At 41.3% G+C, this 17,359-nt stretch overlaps 2 protein-coding genes across 4 annotated transcripts in view; one reads left to right on the top strand and one right to left on the bottom strand.

The window, feature by feature from the left end:
* TNFRSF11B (TNF receptor superfamily member 11b) overlaps nucleotides 1-9,412 on the bottom strand; it is a 92,123-nt gene extending 82,711 nt beyond the window's left edge. Inside the window, exons 1-2 of the mRNA XM_043539152.1 lie at nucleotides 9,342-9,412; nucleotides 2,012-2,174 (exon numbers count right to left, since the gene is read on the bottom strand). Coding sequence (XP_043395087.1) covers nucleotides 2,012-2,020 — 9 coding nt within the window. The 5' untranslated portion in view covers nucleotides 2,021-2,174; nucleotides 9,342-9,412. The remainder of the gene's footprint in view (nucleotides 1-2,011; nucleotides 2,175-9,341) is intronic.
* The window catches only part of COLEC10 (collectin subfamily member 10), a 35,828-nt gene continuing 27,737 nt past the window's right edge, over nucleotides 9,269-17,359 (top strand). Inside the window, exons 1-2 of one of the 3 annotated variants that reach the window (XM_007066262.3) lie at nucleotides 9,271-9,471; nucleotides 16,759-16,966. In XM_007066262.3, the coding sequence (XP_007066324.1) occupies nucleotides 16,819-16,966 (148 nt within the window). In that variant the 5' untranslated portion in view covers nucleotides 9,271-9,471; nucleotides 16,759-16,818. Of the gene's footprint in view, nucleotides 9,472-16,602; nucleotides 16,967-17,359 lie in introns of those variants that run through there. The other 2 variants (XM_043539154.1, XM_043539153.1) reach the window with 2 other exon arrangements.

The following is a 17,359-nucleotide window of genomic DNA, read 5'->3' as shown; positions in this document are numbered from 1 at the left end:
TACATCTTTGGCTGGCAGCAGATGGTGCAATAGGACTGCTAGCCATCCACATCTCCTGCCTGCTAACCATAAGATGGTACAATAGGACTGCCTGCAGGACTAAAGAGAATGACCTGGTCGAGTCACTCCTAATTTAGTCCCTGCACCCATATCTGCCCAGGCACTCCTGACTGACCTTACCGAGGCGGTCAGGAGCACCTCAGACATGATGAGGATGGTTTTCAGGCCTAATGTACCATCTGCTGCCACAATGCAATGGGTTGCTGCTGCTGTGTAGCAATGCAGTACCGCGTCTGCCAGCACCCAGGAGACATACAGTGACAGAGTTGAGCGGGCTCCATGCTTGCCGTGGTATAGCATCTGCACAGGTAACTCAGGAAAAAAGGCACAAAATGATTGTCTGCCCTTGCTTTCACGGAGGGTGGGAGGGAACGGGGGCCCGACGACATGTACCCAGAACCACCCGCTACAATGTTTTAGCCCCATCAGGCACTGGGATTTCTACCCAGAATTCAAATGGGCAGCAGAGACTGCGGGAACTGTGGGATAGCTGCCCACAGTGCAACGCTCCAGAAGTCGACGGTTGCCTCGGTTCTGTGGACACACTCCGTCGACTACATGCACTTAGAGCATTTGTGTGGGGACATACACAATTGACTGTATAAAATCGCTTTCTACAAAACCGACTTCTATAAATTCAACCTAATTTCATAGTGTAGACATACCCTAAGTCTAAAACGGACTGCAAAGAAGTACAAATGGATCTCACAAAACTGGGTGACTGGACAACAAAATGGCAGAGGAAATTCAATGTTGATAAATGCAAAGTAATGCACATTGGAAAACATCATCCCAATTATACATATAAAATAATGGGGTCTAAGTTAGCTATTTTCCATCAAGAAAGAGCTCTTGGAGTCATCATGGCTAGTTCTCTGAAAACATCCATTCAATGTGCAGTGGCAGTAAAAAAAGCTAACAGAATGTTGGGAATCATTAGAAAAGGGATAGATAATATTGCTTCTATATAGATCCATAGTATGTCCACATCTTGAATACTTGAATACTGTGTGCAGATCTGGTTACTCTATCTAAAAAAAGATATATTGGAATTGGCAAAGGTTCAGAAAAGGGCAACGAAAATGATTAGGGGTATGGAACATCTCTCATATGAGGAGAGATTAATAAGACTGGGACTTTTCAGCTTGGAAAAGAGATGACTAAGGGGGGATATGATAGAGGTCTATAAAATCATGACAGGTATGGAGAAAGTAAATAAGGAAGTGTTATTTACTCCTTCTCATAACACAAGAACTAGGGGTCACAAAATGAAATTAATAGACAGCGGGTTTAAAACAAATAAAAGGAAGTATTTCTTCACACAATGCACAGTCAACCTGTGGAACTCTTTGCCAAAGGATGTTGTGAAGGCCAAGACTATAACAGGGTTTAAAAAAGAAGTAGATAAGTTCATGGAGGATAGGTCCAATCAATGGCTATTAGCCAGGATGGACAAGGATTCAAAACCATGCTCTGAAGTGTCCCTAGCTTCTGTTTGCCACAAGCAGGGAATAGGCAACAGGAAATGGATCAATTGATGATTACCTGTTCTGTTCATTCCCTCTGAGGCACCCAGCATTGACCACTGTTGAAAGACAGGATACTGGGCTAGATGGACCTTTGGTCTGACCCAATATGGCCGTTCTTATGTTCTTCCTGTTAATGCTACCATATTAGCATAAAGGTGGAATGGGGAGGTCACTTCTTGTCCAGTTAAAGTCAATAAGAGTTTTACTGTTGACTTCAGTGTGAAAAAGGTCGGGAGCCCTGATCATCTTGGATATCTGGCCTGCCCGTATGAATCAGGATATTAGATATATAGTGGAAAAGTCTGAATGTCTGCCATGAATATTCTCAGAAAAGAGAGCCTTTTCGTCACCAATTGCCACACATTCTCTCTCAATCAGCTTTGATGAGGAAACATCCTTTCAAAAGAAATTATTTTTCTTACTTGGATCATCTTTGGGGATTGCCAGACCTAGGTCTTTCTTGACTCAACAGACCACCAGAAAGTTCAGAGAAGGGACCTTCTACATGACTCTTCTGCAAAAGATTTGGATTTTCCAAATGACAGCTTACAGTTACATGTTTCTTCCTTTTTCAGTCAGTCAGTACTGCAAAAATAATAGCAGAGAAAACAAGAGATTATGTTAATAGTTCCCAAATGACTAAAAAGAACACACAGATGCAGATGACAACAGATTTTCTTATGAAGCCAAGAAGAGGCGCATTTTGAATTTAGGAGAAAAATGTTTGTAACATTCCCATTTATCAAGATATATTGGGAAGTTTGTGTTCAAATAATTCTCTTTGAACTACTAGCAAAATTTATCAAGGCATCCAGCATAGAACATCTGATACAGGTTATAGGGAATTTGCCTTGTGGAATTGGCTCAGAATTTTAAAATCCTTTTAAGGAAACACATCTACACAACTATTTTTTCTTGTAAGATTAAAAAAACAAAACAAAAACAGACTGATGCTCTTCAACCATCCAAGAACATCTGTATAGTCAGCACTGACATTTTCCTTTCTGTGATAGATTTATTAGAATCCTTGCTTTTACTGACCACTTTAAAGTATAACCAAATCCATAAATATCACTCTCACTGACCAATTTTTGCTGGTCTCCAACAGGTTTCACCACATAATCAAATGCACAGGGCTGTATTCCTGCTAAGACAATGATGGAACCATTGTATCTGCTCCCTTGTTTGGGATGTTGCTTACATATAATGTGAGTTTTAATATTAAACACAACAGCTTCTCCTTGTGATTGCTCCCTAAGAAACTGGCTTCACGCCTATGTTTTACATAGGCCTCAAGAGCTTCTGCACTAGACTTAACTTAGATTGATGAGCCATATCAGAAGGAAAGCCCTGAAGGACAGAAAATCCTGTTGCCTGGCAAAAAAGTGTAGAACAGTCTTCATGAGAAACAATTCCAGATGATTCTCAGGATCTTTATTACATGATTTGCTGTTTTTATTCAGTTTATTTCCAAAAACAAAATGAAAAATCATATCTAGGGATTAACATTTCACAAAGTGTTGTACAAATATTAATTAAGCTAATGATATCTTGGTGAACTTTATACATAATTATTATTTCTGTTAAACATATGGGGAAATTGACCCTTATTAAACTCTATAGGAATGTTCCATAGATATTAAACCAATTGGAATCTATAGAAATTGAAGTGAGTTCTGTAGCTGTTAGTCTAAAAACAAATTGAGTTTAGCAGAGAACTACTGTCTTTTAACAGTATTTTTGCACTATCCTCTAGAAATCTGTATCAGGAGTATAATTTTCTATTATGTTCTATGGGATTGCCCAAACACCAGTGGAAAAGTTAACCTTTTCTATTAAATTCATAGATATTAAGGCCAGGTGGGACTATGGTTATTATCTAGTCTGACCTCCTGTATAACATAGGCCATAGAACTTCCCTAAATTAATTCCTTTTTGAACTAGAGCATATGTTTTAGCAAAGGATCCAACCTCGATTTAAAAATTTCCAGCAATGGAGAATCCACTACAACCTTGGTGAGATGGTCCAATTGTTAATTACCTTCACTGTTAAAAATGTACACCTTATTTCTAATCTGTATTTGTCTAGCTTCAACTTCCAGCCACTGGATTTTGTTATATTTCTATCTCCTAGATTAAAGAGCTCTATTAATCAAATTTCTGTTGTCCATGTAGGTATTTATAAAGTACGATCACATCACTTCTGAACCTTCTCTTTGATAAATTAAATAGACCGAGCTCCTTATGTTGCTCACCACTCCTTTACTCATTTTCTTGGCTCTTCTCTGAACCTACTTCCAATTCATCCGCATTCTTCTTGAATGGACACAAACTGGACACAGTATTCAAGTAGCAGTTGCACCAGTGACAAAAACAGAAATTGAATAATCTCCCTACTCCTACGCAATATTCTCATGTTTATTCATCCAAACAGTTCATTACTCCTTTCAACCACAGCATTGCTTTAGGAGCTCATGTTCAGCCGGTTATCGACCATAACCCCCAAGTCCTTTTCAGAGTCACTGCTTCTCATTATAGAGAAGACCATCCTTTAAGCATGGCCAATATTCTTTGTTCCTAAATGTATTACCTTACATTTAGACGTACTAAAACACATATTGTTTGCTTGCACCTAGTCATCGAGCAATACAGATTGCTCTGTAACAGTGACCTGTCCTCATACCACTCCCCTAGTCTTTGTCATTGCAAACTTTATCAGTGATGATTTTATGTCTCTTCCAGGTCATTGATAAAAATGTTAAATAGAATATGGGCAAGAACCAGTCCCTACAGGACTTACCTAGAAACATGCCCATTTGATTATGAGTCTTCATTTACAATTACATTTTGAGACCTATCAGTTAGCCAGTTTTTAATCTATTTAAATGTGTGCCACGTTGACTTGGTATTACACTAGTTTCTTATCAAAATATTGTACAGTACCAAGTCAAATGCCTTCCAGGAGTGTAACTATCTTGCATCTGTGTTATTGCCTTTATCTGTCACACTTGCAATCTCATCAAAAAATGATAGCAAGTCAAAAAAATGATATTAAAGATCTCAACATCTGGATCCAACCCTTTTAACTGAGATTCCTTGACTAACAAGCAAAGGTGAATCAAATAAGAACAACCAAGGTCACTGAAGACAGCCAGATACCATCTTGGCAGTCTCTTCCCTTTCAAGGTAATACCAAAGACACCAATACACACAGTTGTGGAGTTGTCAAGTGCGCTATCTACTGCAGTGAACAAAATCTTTGGACCTCCAAACTATTATCCCAAGAGAAGTAGTAAGCAGAGATGGGTCACAATATGTTAGGGCAAGACATTCCCCATTACAACTCATTTTGATTTAGCTAGCAGTATAAAAATATCCTTTCTTTGAGGAAATGTGTCTGTGCAAGAATTGAACTTTTACATTTAAGGGCAAAAAATATTTTATTCTTGTTGACAAACAACCTGTGCCATCTTTCTGTGAGCATGTGGTGTGACCGGCTTCTAATACTCTATGGGTAAATTGCCCTCTGCCTCCCTAAAGCCCCTCTACTTATTACATTGATTTATATAGCACCAGCATATTCTAGCTACTTTGCAGATAAACCTGAAGACAATACACTGGTACTGAGAAGCTCACAATCTAAGTACAGTCTAAGACCATGATACTGCAAAATCATCCACACAGGTAGAGCCGTGCACCTGCCTGGAAAGGTGAGCTATTACCAGCAGGAGGGGGGGGAACCTTTCGTAGTGATAATCAAGGTGGGCCATTTCCAGCAGTTGACAAGAACATCTGAGGAACAGTGTGGGGGGGGGGCGGAGTGGGAGGGATAAATGGTTTATTGAAAGCAGGGAATTACTATTTGAAACAAAAAGAAAAGGAGGACTTGTGGTACCTTAGAGACTAACAAATGTATTTAAGCATAAGCTTTCGTGAGCTACAGCTCACTTCATCGGATGCATTCAAACAAAGTTTGTTTCCAAAAAGCGTGCCGAATAGGTGTATGTTCTTTGGAAACACAGAAGTTGTTCCCTATGACCCATACTATTTTCTGAAAAATTACAGTAGACTGACTCATGCAGGTTTATATTGTGCTCCATTTAAATACTGTTTTTTTGGCTAAGTGGTAGCTATTTCAGTGGTTACCTTTTGGTTTGATGGTTTGTTTTTTTATAGGGAAGAGAAAGTTTACGCAAATTATAAGCCACTGCCAGTACTGCCTGAGGGAAAATGTCATCTTGACATTGATTTCGTTAGGGAATGAATCATGCAGCCATATAACTTAGCAGCACTGTCTGTCTAGATTTGTGATGTGTTTTGTTTCTGTTAATACAAAGTTTGGCACTTGAAAAAATGTGTGATGTCTGGTCTTATGTGTATTTATAGTTTATCCCATGTTTACTAACAGTTCTACTCTGTGTGTCATTCATGTCTGGCATATGCATCATCAGTAGTTCCATTTCAATATAGAAACCCATAATTTCATTTTATATTTTGTCCATATGCATCATTTTTGTGGCTGCACTTTGTCTATGATAAGGTATTATAAGAATGCATGCTTAATGACAGAAACCATAATATGTTCCATATATAGTACTTTATGGTTATTGTAAACTGGCGTTTGACACACATTTATGATTTAGATCATTAATAGCTGTTTGCATCACCGATATGACCCCTTGCATCACTTTTTAAAAAAACAGTGACACACTGCTTTACAGATTCCCTTTAGCTCAGCTAATTCAAAGAAAATCAGAAAACCAAATCTTTAATCAGGACAGATTCACATTCTAAATAGTGAATAGGATTTAAAGGCTTTCTTGTGGCCAGAATCTGCTACCTTGAATTACCACTTAGGTAGGTATTACTTTTAGGAGTAAGAGTTGTAGAATCAGGGCAGCAGTAAACTCAGCATAACATATGTTTCTAGTCTATGTTTTAATCCTTTGCGATTGACTAATAGATGGATTGCGTCTTCTCATTTATCTTTTATTTCTTTTAGATCAGTTGGTTTCTTTGTTTCCCCTCTTTGTTCTTAATTGCTTGCTTTTGTTCATCATTATATAGAGAGCGCTTGATGCTATACAGACATATAGGAGGTCAGCATGAGTTTGCAATCTCGGTTTAGGACTCTATTCAGCCAATCACATCTCTTGCCTGTCACCCCTTAAAGCGCAGGATTCCATGACTTTCTCTGGTGCTGGGGTGGTGTAGAATGTCAAGACACACCACCCCCACACCTGTCTATGAAAGAGGTCCATTCTAATGACCTCAGAAGGAGTCAGCCCAGGGTGGTACTGAGGGCACATTGACACCCACATGCAGGGACAGTCTCTCAGGGATAAATGACTCATTCCACATCCTCCGTAAAGTGAAACACATGCTTTCTGTGAATCCCCTTTGGTTTCACTCATTCACTCATAAAGAAATTGTTTTCATAGAGAAGAGACTGATTGCAGCAAAGGAGCGGGCACTAGCAGCAGTAAGCAGGATGCTAATCTAAGTCCATCTTCAGTGTTCATCTGTGCCCTAGTGAAATTGGCTTACCACTTATGTGAGTAAGCACTACGCCATCCTACCACATGGGTATTAGAATGGGTACCCAAGTGATCATGTGCATACATTGACTGTGGGCAACAAGGGCAGGATTCCAAGCCCAGGAATGTGGACACAGCTGCATGTCTTGCTCATGTGGACATATTCAGTAGTTAATGAGCCATGTCAACAACACAGAGATGGATTCACTGAGCGATCAGCCAAACTGCCTCCACCGCTGTGCAAAGTGAGTTTTTTGCATCTCAGGGACCAGAATGTGTGATGCACAAGGACTGCGGAGGAGAGGGAAAACAACAATCAGAGATTTCATGATATTGCTTTATTCATTTTGTCACGTTCAAACCCTGTGAATCACCATCATTCTTGATGTGGGAAATAAGCATTTAAAAGGTACCATACCAGGTATGTGATGCAGCATTGTGTGTGCTTTTTATGGCACATACCTGTTATGCACTGTGGATGGGAACTGGTTAATATTAGAAATGGTCTGGCATTGAGAACCCAGACCCCTGGAAGAATTCAGATCTTAATCTAGCTCTGAACTATGCAGCTCATGCCAAGTTCTAGTTATTACCCAGGGCTTTAGGTCTCTCCACTGGAAACAAAGAATTAAAATATACCTAAGTTAGGATAAAAACACATTAGCATGCAGTGCTTTGGATTAGGCAATATTGGTCAGAAATGTATAATTCCTAATGTAAAGTCCTTGGAGATCTGGACCTTGAACTGAAAAAGAGTGTGGTTCATATTAATAAAACATTGTTCCAGCTGGATCTAGATAAGAAACATTTGAAGAAATTAAGATGTTGGATAAGATTTTACCTACGCTATCTCTCTCTGGAACTGATTTAATGTTATTTCTAAATACAAATTCCATTACCCATCAGCTTAGAATTCCAATGATTAAACAATGCCAAAGGGCAAAATCTGGAGATGGTTGAAATACTTCTGTGACTTATGAACATTTCTTGTATACCCAGGACTAAATATGTAAGTGCAGGCAGTGGATTAATTGTAGAGCAAAGCACCTAAATGTATGGCATGTGAAACATGAGGGGGAAATAGCGTGTAGTTTTGGTTATCCTATCCCAAGAACATATTCTGAAAACACCTGCTATTTGCTTCACACTGGTACATTCCAATGGGAAATTACTAACCAGAAGTACTTTAATGAGCCCCGGAGATAAAATTTATTTCTGTCACAGATGGCTGGACAATGTCTAGAGAGGTGTGAACTTCTCCAGAAGCAGAGAAATCACTACATACTAGTACTGAATTGTACACTTGTGTGTTATGCAAGGCGACATTATAACAAATCCATGTAGTACAAAAAACAACAACGACTGTGTAAATCAGACACGCACATGAACCTGGGACTACCACCTGGTCTTTCAGATCCAAAATCACCAGCCTCTACCACTTAAGACAAAGGAGAACTGTATCTACTAGTAAGTCCCTTAGCCTCTGTGTGCCAGCCACTAGATGGCTGTATAAGACATTCATAAAACACGCACAGAGCTGTAAGGGGTTTGTGTTACAGAGCCAATATACCCCACGCTGCACAATGATGTGACCCAAGAAGCAAAGAAGCCTTCAGCTAGGACACAGACTGTGCTAGACATGGACTATGCTAGAGTTGGAACTGTGTTAGCTAGAAGTCTATTTAAACAAATATTTTACCAGCAGGATACCAACACAGTGTTCTAGGCCACATTTTGCCAAACTGTGCTACAGAATGCGCTCTAAACCTTCAAGGTTTCTCTAGTTCCCAGTGGGTCCTGCTCCCACTTACTCGTTCCCCACCCCAACAATGCAGTGCTCTCTTCCCTTCCCACCTGAGTCCCCTTGGGTTTTTTTTCCCCCCTTCTTAATTTGCAGGCCAAAAATTACTGAAGCAGCTAGAATGAGTTCAGAAAGTACTCCGGACCACCAGCTGCCTCCTCTCTCCTCTGCCTGCTCTACCATGCACCACTTTATAAAGTATTTTGAGATTTGCAGATGTAAAATTCTAGAGAAGTTCTAAGAAAGCACTTCAGGGCAGGGACCCTTGTTTGGAAAGTGCCTAGCACAGTTTTGATTGGTTAAGGTATAACTAGGCAGGTATAGCTATTTACTATATAAACTGGGGTCCAAGAAGGAGACCCGCAGAAGGAACAGAATAAGAAGCAGGAAAGACCTGGAAGAAGAAGAACTCACCTCTAAGGCACAGCCTAAGATCAGAACTGCTAAGAATCCTCTGCATGACCATGACGTGCAGCAACCAGAATACAGACAAGAGTGACCTTGCCTGGCCAACAGGGAAAGTCCGCCTGCATGATCAGGATTGGTGAGCATAACGTTTTGCTTGTTAATTGTTAATAAATAGAGGAAAAGTATATCACTGTGTAAGGCTCTTTTGCTGGTAAAAGGACATGCAAACCCGTAAAGAGTATGCCCTGAGCCCTAGGAATTAGGAAAGGGACAGATGGGTACTTAAATTAACCAGATTATGCACTGAGCCCTGGGAGCTGGTGACCCTGAGCCCTGGCAATTGGGAAAGGGTGGGTTTGTCTAAATCAAGTGGGTTACGCCTTGAGCCTTGGGAACTGGGTAAGCATGGGTGCCCTAGTGCGTGTGTAACAGAGAATTTGTGTGGGTAACAAGTTTGGGTGACATCATACACTAAATAGTGAAAAAAGATAAATAAATAACTAAGCAAGTGTGTGTGTGTTTGTGTGTAGGGGGGTGTTATGTTCCAGGCACACACACACACACAGACACACACGCATTAGATAAAATCATAAATTACTCTTGCTGGAAGGTTGCAATGTAACACTTCTTTATTTCTTAGAATTCAGAACAATAACACACAAGAACCCAAAACAGAAAGCACAACCCACTCCACCTGACTCCAGCCTGGCTCTCTGATCACTGACTCTGCTGGGCCCACATCCCTTGCTTCCTTACAAAGCCCTCTAGTCTGCAGGCAGGACCAGAAATAACCTCTAAGCATGTAAAGTGAGAGCTTACAGTTTTAACACGATTTATAATACACCACCATGTGTTTGGTTGCAACATTTAAAACAAAGGGTGATAGGCAGAACACAACAGCCAGAATGCTGGAAGAGGGAGACAGGGACAGACTTGGCCAGAGAATCTGATGGCTAATGGTGCTCAGTACTATCACTGCAGTTCTGGAAGTGGAGCTTTCACTGAGGAGCTTTGCTGTTGGTTTTGCCATTATTGTTCAAGGTAAACAGGACTTGTGTACGTGATGGGTGAAATTTGGCCCTATGTAGAGAGGCAGCACAAGGCTTAGGAGTTAGGATGAAATTCAGCCCTGAGCAGAGAACCAGCATAAGGTCTATGTCTTGTGCTGGCTCTCTATATAAGGCCAAATTTCACCCTCTGTCAATAACTTCTCTCCCAGCAATGAACAAACCTCCTCCAAAGTCCTAAACACGGCCTATCCCTCAGTGGAGGGGACAATAGTGTGCTAGGGTGTATGCCATACTGACTTCTTGTCAGTTCCCCCTTTCCCCCAAGATCCTTGGTCTATCTGTGCTTTAATATATTAAAATACATGTTGTCACCCTAGACTTAGCTTTTGTGGAGAAGAGGAAAATGCTCGCTCTCCCAGGGGGATTCTCAGTTCCCATCTTTTGTGCATGATTCCCTTCCTCCCCCTGCCAATACAAGGGTGGTATCATCAAGCACTGAGAGATGATACTTGAAGATACCAGGTTAACTCCATTTAGGTTGGAAGCAGTGCATTTCCTGCTATAAATGGAGGGCTGTTTCCAACTATAAAAGTTTTGAGAGTTCTACCCTGCAATTGTTTTGTTCCTTGTATATAGTGTTTAGAGATGGGTCTCAAACCAGACCCGTGGATCTGAACTGATGGGGAAGCTCAGATTCAGGTCTGGATTCTGCATCTGGCCCCTGTGTTGACAACGTGAAATACTAGCACTCCAAACCACCTTTGGAATGGTCAAATTGCAGATCTGGATCCTAATCCTGTGACTCGGGCCCATTATTAGATTTTTGAAGGGAGAACGATATGTGAAGTGAAAAAAAAGATATCTGAGATAGGGCTCCTCTCTCAAATGTAAACAGAGTTAAATTTGTGTCATGAAGCAGTGGGCTTAGTTTTCTAAAGGAGGCATGGTTCCCAGAAGGAATTACATAAATATTTATGAAAATGAAGCAGGAAATATTTTCCCAGGGTAGGACGCTTATTCAGTGCTACTCAGGTCAGCAAGAGCTGGAGGCTATTTTGTAAGTCATTCACTGGAACTGAATCACTGCCTGCTTGTTTGCTGGGTTCTGTTCTGACATAGGAACAGGCTGCCCTCTGACCAACACAAATTATGAAACAATTGCAGCTTTTCCCTTTATATATATATATATTCATATCTAACAGAACTTGGAATTCCTTTTTTTTAAAACAACCCCAATGTTTGGCAGTATCTATATGTGTTTCCATGGAAAGCCATAATGGTGACATTAGTTAATATCAGGCCTTTCATGGAGTCTCATGAGAGTATTATTGTAGCCAACAGTCATTTTCAGTAACAGGAAAAACTTGAAGTGCTCTGTGGCCAATTGCTTGAACTGACAATAGGGATGAAATTAACCTAGATGTTCCTGTTAATGTGGTGTGATTCCTGGGAGATGTGAATAAGTGTGAAGAGGGCCTGTTGCTGCATATTTTATACACCCCACTGAAGTGGGCTTTAAGTAAGAATAGACCATATATTATTTTCAGGCCACATGTTTGAAGAGCTATAATAAATGTAGGCTTTGATCTTGTAAATCCTTGCACGCTGCATAACTAGGGACACAAGACCGTGACGTCCCAGTGTAAGTGTGAGCAGAGGCTAAGCGTAACTTGGATATGCTTGAACAATGCAACATAAGCAAGGCCAGAATGGATATTAGGCCATTGTCACCAAGACGGCTGGGTCACGTGTAACCTCTTGAATATCATGTTGGAAGTTATGTGAGACTATTGCAGACTATCTTAAAATCTCTATTTAATTGACTGTACAGGCAACAAGACTTGGGATGAATTCTTGTCATCAGCTGTAAAGTGCAGTTCTTTCTGGAAGCTGTTTGCCGATGCTCATAAAGCTGTTTGCCTACGTTATTCCAGTCACTGCCCGAGTCTCTGACTGGAATAACGTAGTGCAGAGCTGCTGTTTACAGACTACAGCCACATAAAGCAAATGTTATAAAATATGACATGGTGTCAGAACACAAAGGGTCAGATTTTAAATGAGAAATCAATGAGAATTAGGCACCTAAATCCCAATCTGGGCCTAAAAGCTTTAAAATACCTTCCCCCTGCCCCGTCTCTCGTGTGCCATATCATACCATTCTATTTCCCTCTATTCTTTCCTTCTCTAATCAGTTCCAAGCTTTGACAGTATTGGAATTAACTTAATATCTGGTATGGCAGGCTGGAAAGTCTTGTCCTCAGATACTGTGGTAGTAGGGGCCATGTAAGTACCATCGGCAGACATTTTGCCTTTGAACACCTGCAGATCCTAGTAATTGGTCAGTACAAGTATAGGGAAGCTCCCTGAACTATTGAAGTCTTGGGTAGAGCTGCTGCAGGTGGACTCCGAGCACTCCAATCTGAGTCTTACCTCCGGTATAGGCAGTATGTGTAAAGAGTTGAGGCCAGTCACAGTATATGGGACTGTGCTAATCAATCAAGTTGGCATTAGCATCTGGCCACCCATATGGCCACCCATATGGCCTCACCCATAACTATTTCACATTTGGGGACAATGTATACCTTCAAATCAGTGGCACTGCTATGGGTACCCGCATGGCCCCACAGTATGCCAACACTTTTATGGCTGACTTAAAACAAAGCTTCCTCAGCTCTCGTCCCTTAATGCCCCTACTCTACTTGTGCTATATTGATGACATCTTCATCATCTGGACTCATGGAAAAGAAGCCCTTGAGGAATTCCACCATGATTTCAACAATTTCCATCCCACCATCAACCTCAGCCTGGACCAGTCCACACAAGAGATCCACTTCCTGGACACTATGGTGCTAATAAGCGATGGTCACATAAACACCACACTATACCGGAAACCTACTGACCGCTATTCCTACCTACATGCCTCCAGCTTTCACCCAGACCACACCACACGGTCCATTGTCTAAAGCCAAGCTCTACAATACAACCGCATTTGCTCCAACCCCTCAGACAGAGACAAACACCTACAAGATCTCTATCAAGCATTCTTACAACTACAATACCCACTTGCTGAAGTGAAGAAACAGATTGACAGAACCAGAAGAGTACCCAGAAGTCACCTACTACAGGACAGGCCTAACAAAGAAAATAACAGAACACCATTAGCCGTCACCTTCAGCCCCCAACTAAAACCTCTCCAACGCATTATGAAGGATCTACAACCTATCCTGAAGGACGACCCATCACTCTCACAAATCTTGGGAGACAGGCCAGTCCTGGCCTACAGACAGCCCCCCCAATTTGAAGCAAATACTCACCAGCAACTACATACCACACAACAGAACCACTAACCCAGGAACCTATCCTTGCAACAAAGCCCGTTGCCAACTGTGCCCACATATTTATTCAGGGGACACCATCACAGGGCCTAATAGCATCAGCCACGCTATCAGAGGCTCGTTCACCTGCACATCTACCAATGTGATATATGCCATCATGTGCAAGCAATGCCCCTCTGCCATGTACATTGGTCAAACTGGACAGTCTCTACATAAAAGAATAAATGGACACAAATCAGATATCAAGAATTATAACATTCATAAACCAGTCGGAGAACACTTCAATCTCTCTGGTCACGCGATTACAGACATGAAAGTTGTGATATTACAACAGAAAAACTTCAAAACCAGACTCTAGCGAGAGACTGCTGAATTGGAATTCATTTGCAAATTGGATACAATTAACTTAGGTTTGAATAGAGACTGGGAGTGGCTAAGTCATTATGCAAGGTAACCTATTTCCCCTTGTTTTTTCCTACCCCCTCCCTCCCCACTGTTCCTCAGACGTTCTTTTAAACCCTAGATTTGTGCTGGAAATGGCCCACCTTGATTATCATACACATTGTAAAGAGAGTGATCACTTTAGATAAGCTATTACCAGCAGGAGAGTGGGGTGGGGGAGAGAGAAAACCTTTTGTAGTGATAAACACCCATTTTTTCATGGTCTGTGTGTATAAAAACATCTTCAATTTTTTTTTCATGTTCTGTGTGTATAAAAACATCCTCACTGTATTTTCCACTGAATGCATCCGATGAAGTGAGCTGTAGCTCATGAAAGCTTATGCTCAAATAAATTGGTTAGTCTCTAAGGTGCCACAAGTACTCCTTCACAATGGCCAACGTACCTCATTACAGCTCAGTCACCACTGAATTCTCTGAGCAAACGTTTGCCTGCATCACTTCCCCGATCACTGTTTACTGCTGAGGAATATCAGACAATTGCTGGAAGATTTCTCAGCACTGCTGAGCAGATTCTGCCATTCACATTGGTTTGCCAACATGCCTCTTTAAAGCCCTCCTCAGAACCAACTACACTAACTTCCTGCTCCTACACCATGGGTGTCTTGTGCTTAAATGGACTTTATGCCCCCAAAATGGAAGTGAAGTGTCAGAAAAAGGGCAAGGATAAACAACACACATTTACAACTTACAAAGTGATAGGCACAGTTCACAATGCAAATCACCCACAGTCAAGTTTATTCCAGGGGCAACTCCATCCACCCACAATCCCAATTCTTATTCTTCCTGCATCACCCTCTAGCTATGGTGTATTTGTTTTCATTCCCTCCATCTTATTTAGACTGCATGCTCTTTGGGACAAGGATCTGTCTTCTTACATTTCTGAAAAGCACAGTGCATGGCACAATAATAAAGAGAGAGGGAGTGTTTGTTTTGAAACAGCATGGTAACCCATGACAAGACTGGATATTGGAGGCGAAATCTTCACCCTGCCGAATCAGTGGTAATTTTCCAATGTGGCCAAGATTTCCCCACCACGTGCTTGAGATCAAAGGCCTCCAGCCATCAAAAAAGAGTAGTATCTTGTGTAACTGCACACTTCTGTATGGGAACACTTGCTGCGATGTTATCTGTCTGTCAAAAGCTTGTAGGGCTATAAAATTAATTTCTCTTTAAATAATGAGGAAAGCATCTGAAAAGGTATTTCTCCTCTTTAATATGTTTTCGCTTAGGATGGGCATAAACAAACATGTGTGTGTAGCCAGCAATAAATTGCTCAGCTCCAACAAATTGCCCCCCCCTTCAAGAGCAGCTCTCCCCTTATTGAGCTAAAGTCATCCAGGATGTAATGGGACAAAAGTTAGTAGAGTCCCACCAGAGATTAATATGAGCATCCATCTGCCTTTGCTCCCCACCTGCCATGATTCGTTCATGTTCTTACTATGTTTTTTATCTAATTAAGAGCTAGAGCCTGCCTTTTTTGGGTAGGGTTGCTCTGGGAAAAGGTGCACCGGGACCACACAGTAAACAGAGGCCCCAGGAAGAATTCTTGTGATTGCCAGAATTCTTCCAGGGAATCACACACTAGTTCCTCTAAACAGGGGATTTTACACCCCTTTGTCTCTGAGTTTGAGCTTCAAACCCACAAACTCAGAGCAAAACTCAGTAACCATGTCACACAAATCAAAACCAGCACTAACTGAAAACCTCTTTTGCAGTGCAGCTGAGAAAACAAAGACTGAATGGGCATGGAGCCTGAACTACTCCATTGCCTATAGAGATCATCTCTCCTGGCTGGCAATGGGATGCATGGGGTAAAGGCGGGGTGGAGAATTTTGCACTGCTATTGCTCAAACTGTACCTCTTCTGTGGCTTCAGTCCTCAAAGTTGTCCCTCTGGATCTTGTCCAGCAACAAAGCCAGGGAGGCCACAGAGCAACCACTACAACAGTTTCGAGGCCCTAATAGCAGCCATGTCCTGTGGATTCTGGCTGGCAGATCAGCTTGGTTCACAGACCCACTGCTCACACCCATCTCTCACCCTTCCCTCTCAGTCCTCCACCATGCTGCATGGAGCCACCAGAGAATTCTGCAGCATGGCATGCAGGAGGTGTGAAGTCCCATTCTGTGACTTCTCCTTGAAGCAGAGCTGCAACCATTCTATTGCTTTTGGGGGTTTTGGCAGGCTCTTGTTGGTATATGTCCCTTATCTGTTAGGACGAGCATAAATTAATTTCCTTACCTAACAACACAGTACAAGCATCTTATAATTAATTGACATTCATTTGGATAGAAAATCAAAGTCTTTCTCTTCTGAATGAATGGAGTGTTGGGTTTCCCCATTATAAGTGTAAAAAGAAAAGGCTAACAAAAACAGAGAGAGCCTCATATATCCAAGACATTTCCTCTGGCCAATCAGCTAAATATTTCACAACTAAAAGATAAATTGGAATAAACAGCTGTCACTGTTAAATAAATATTCTGGACAATGTATCATCTGTGCAGGATACAAAAAAACTAACACATCAGTGACCTCCTTTTCCCCACTTTATTTAGCTTTCTTTCAAATGTAAGCGTCCAAGTCTTTGCTCTGCCTCATTTAGTGAAACATTTATTTTAGAATCAACTTGTATTTTTCAAGACTGGAACAACGAAAGGCATTTCCTGAGGAACTGCAGGGATGAGCAGCATGAAAGGACAACAGTGGAGGACATGTGGAACTTTAGTAGTGTTCTTTATTTTTCAAGTTCAGATTTTTGGTTTCGATGCTGACAATCAACCTGCAACAGACATCTGTTCGACACACACCATTTTACCTGGACCAAAAGGTGAGGAATACCAAACTGCTAGTTAATACCAAGCTGATCAGAGTTGAAATTCTGAGCCATGAAGGGATTTGTGGTGTGGGATGTGCCTCACCAGTGGGCTGGAGATGAAGGATCTGAAGAATTGCAGACCAGGCCAAATGAAATTTATAAGGAAAGGGGAAAGAAGGGCTGCAGTGAGGAAAGAAGGGCTGCAGTGAGGAGACTTGAGAATTGTGGAATTTTTTAAAAAAGTTACTGGAACCAGCTCCTGCACTTCCATATAAAGTGTTTTCAAACTGGGGTATGCGTACCGCTGGGGGTACATAAGCTCTCGTCTGAGGTACATTGGAACAATTCTGTAATGGCAGACAATGCATTTTATTTAGTAAGACTTGGCAATCTAATCAACGTTTA

This window comes from Chelonia mydas, chromosome 2, assembly GCF_015237465.2.
Source record: "Chelonia mydas isolate rCheMyd1 chromosome 2, rCheMyd1.pri.v2, whole genome shotgun sequence".
NCBI classification, from domain to species: domain Eukaryota; kingdom Metazoa; phylum Chordata; order Testudines; family Cheloniidae; genus Chelonia; species Chelonia mydas.
Note: the sequence above shows the minus strand (reverse complement) of the source record. Positions and strands in the feature narration are given on the sequence as shown.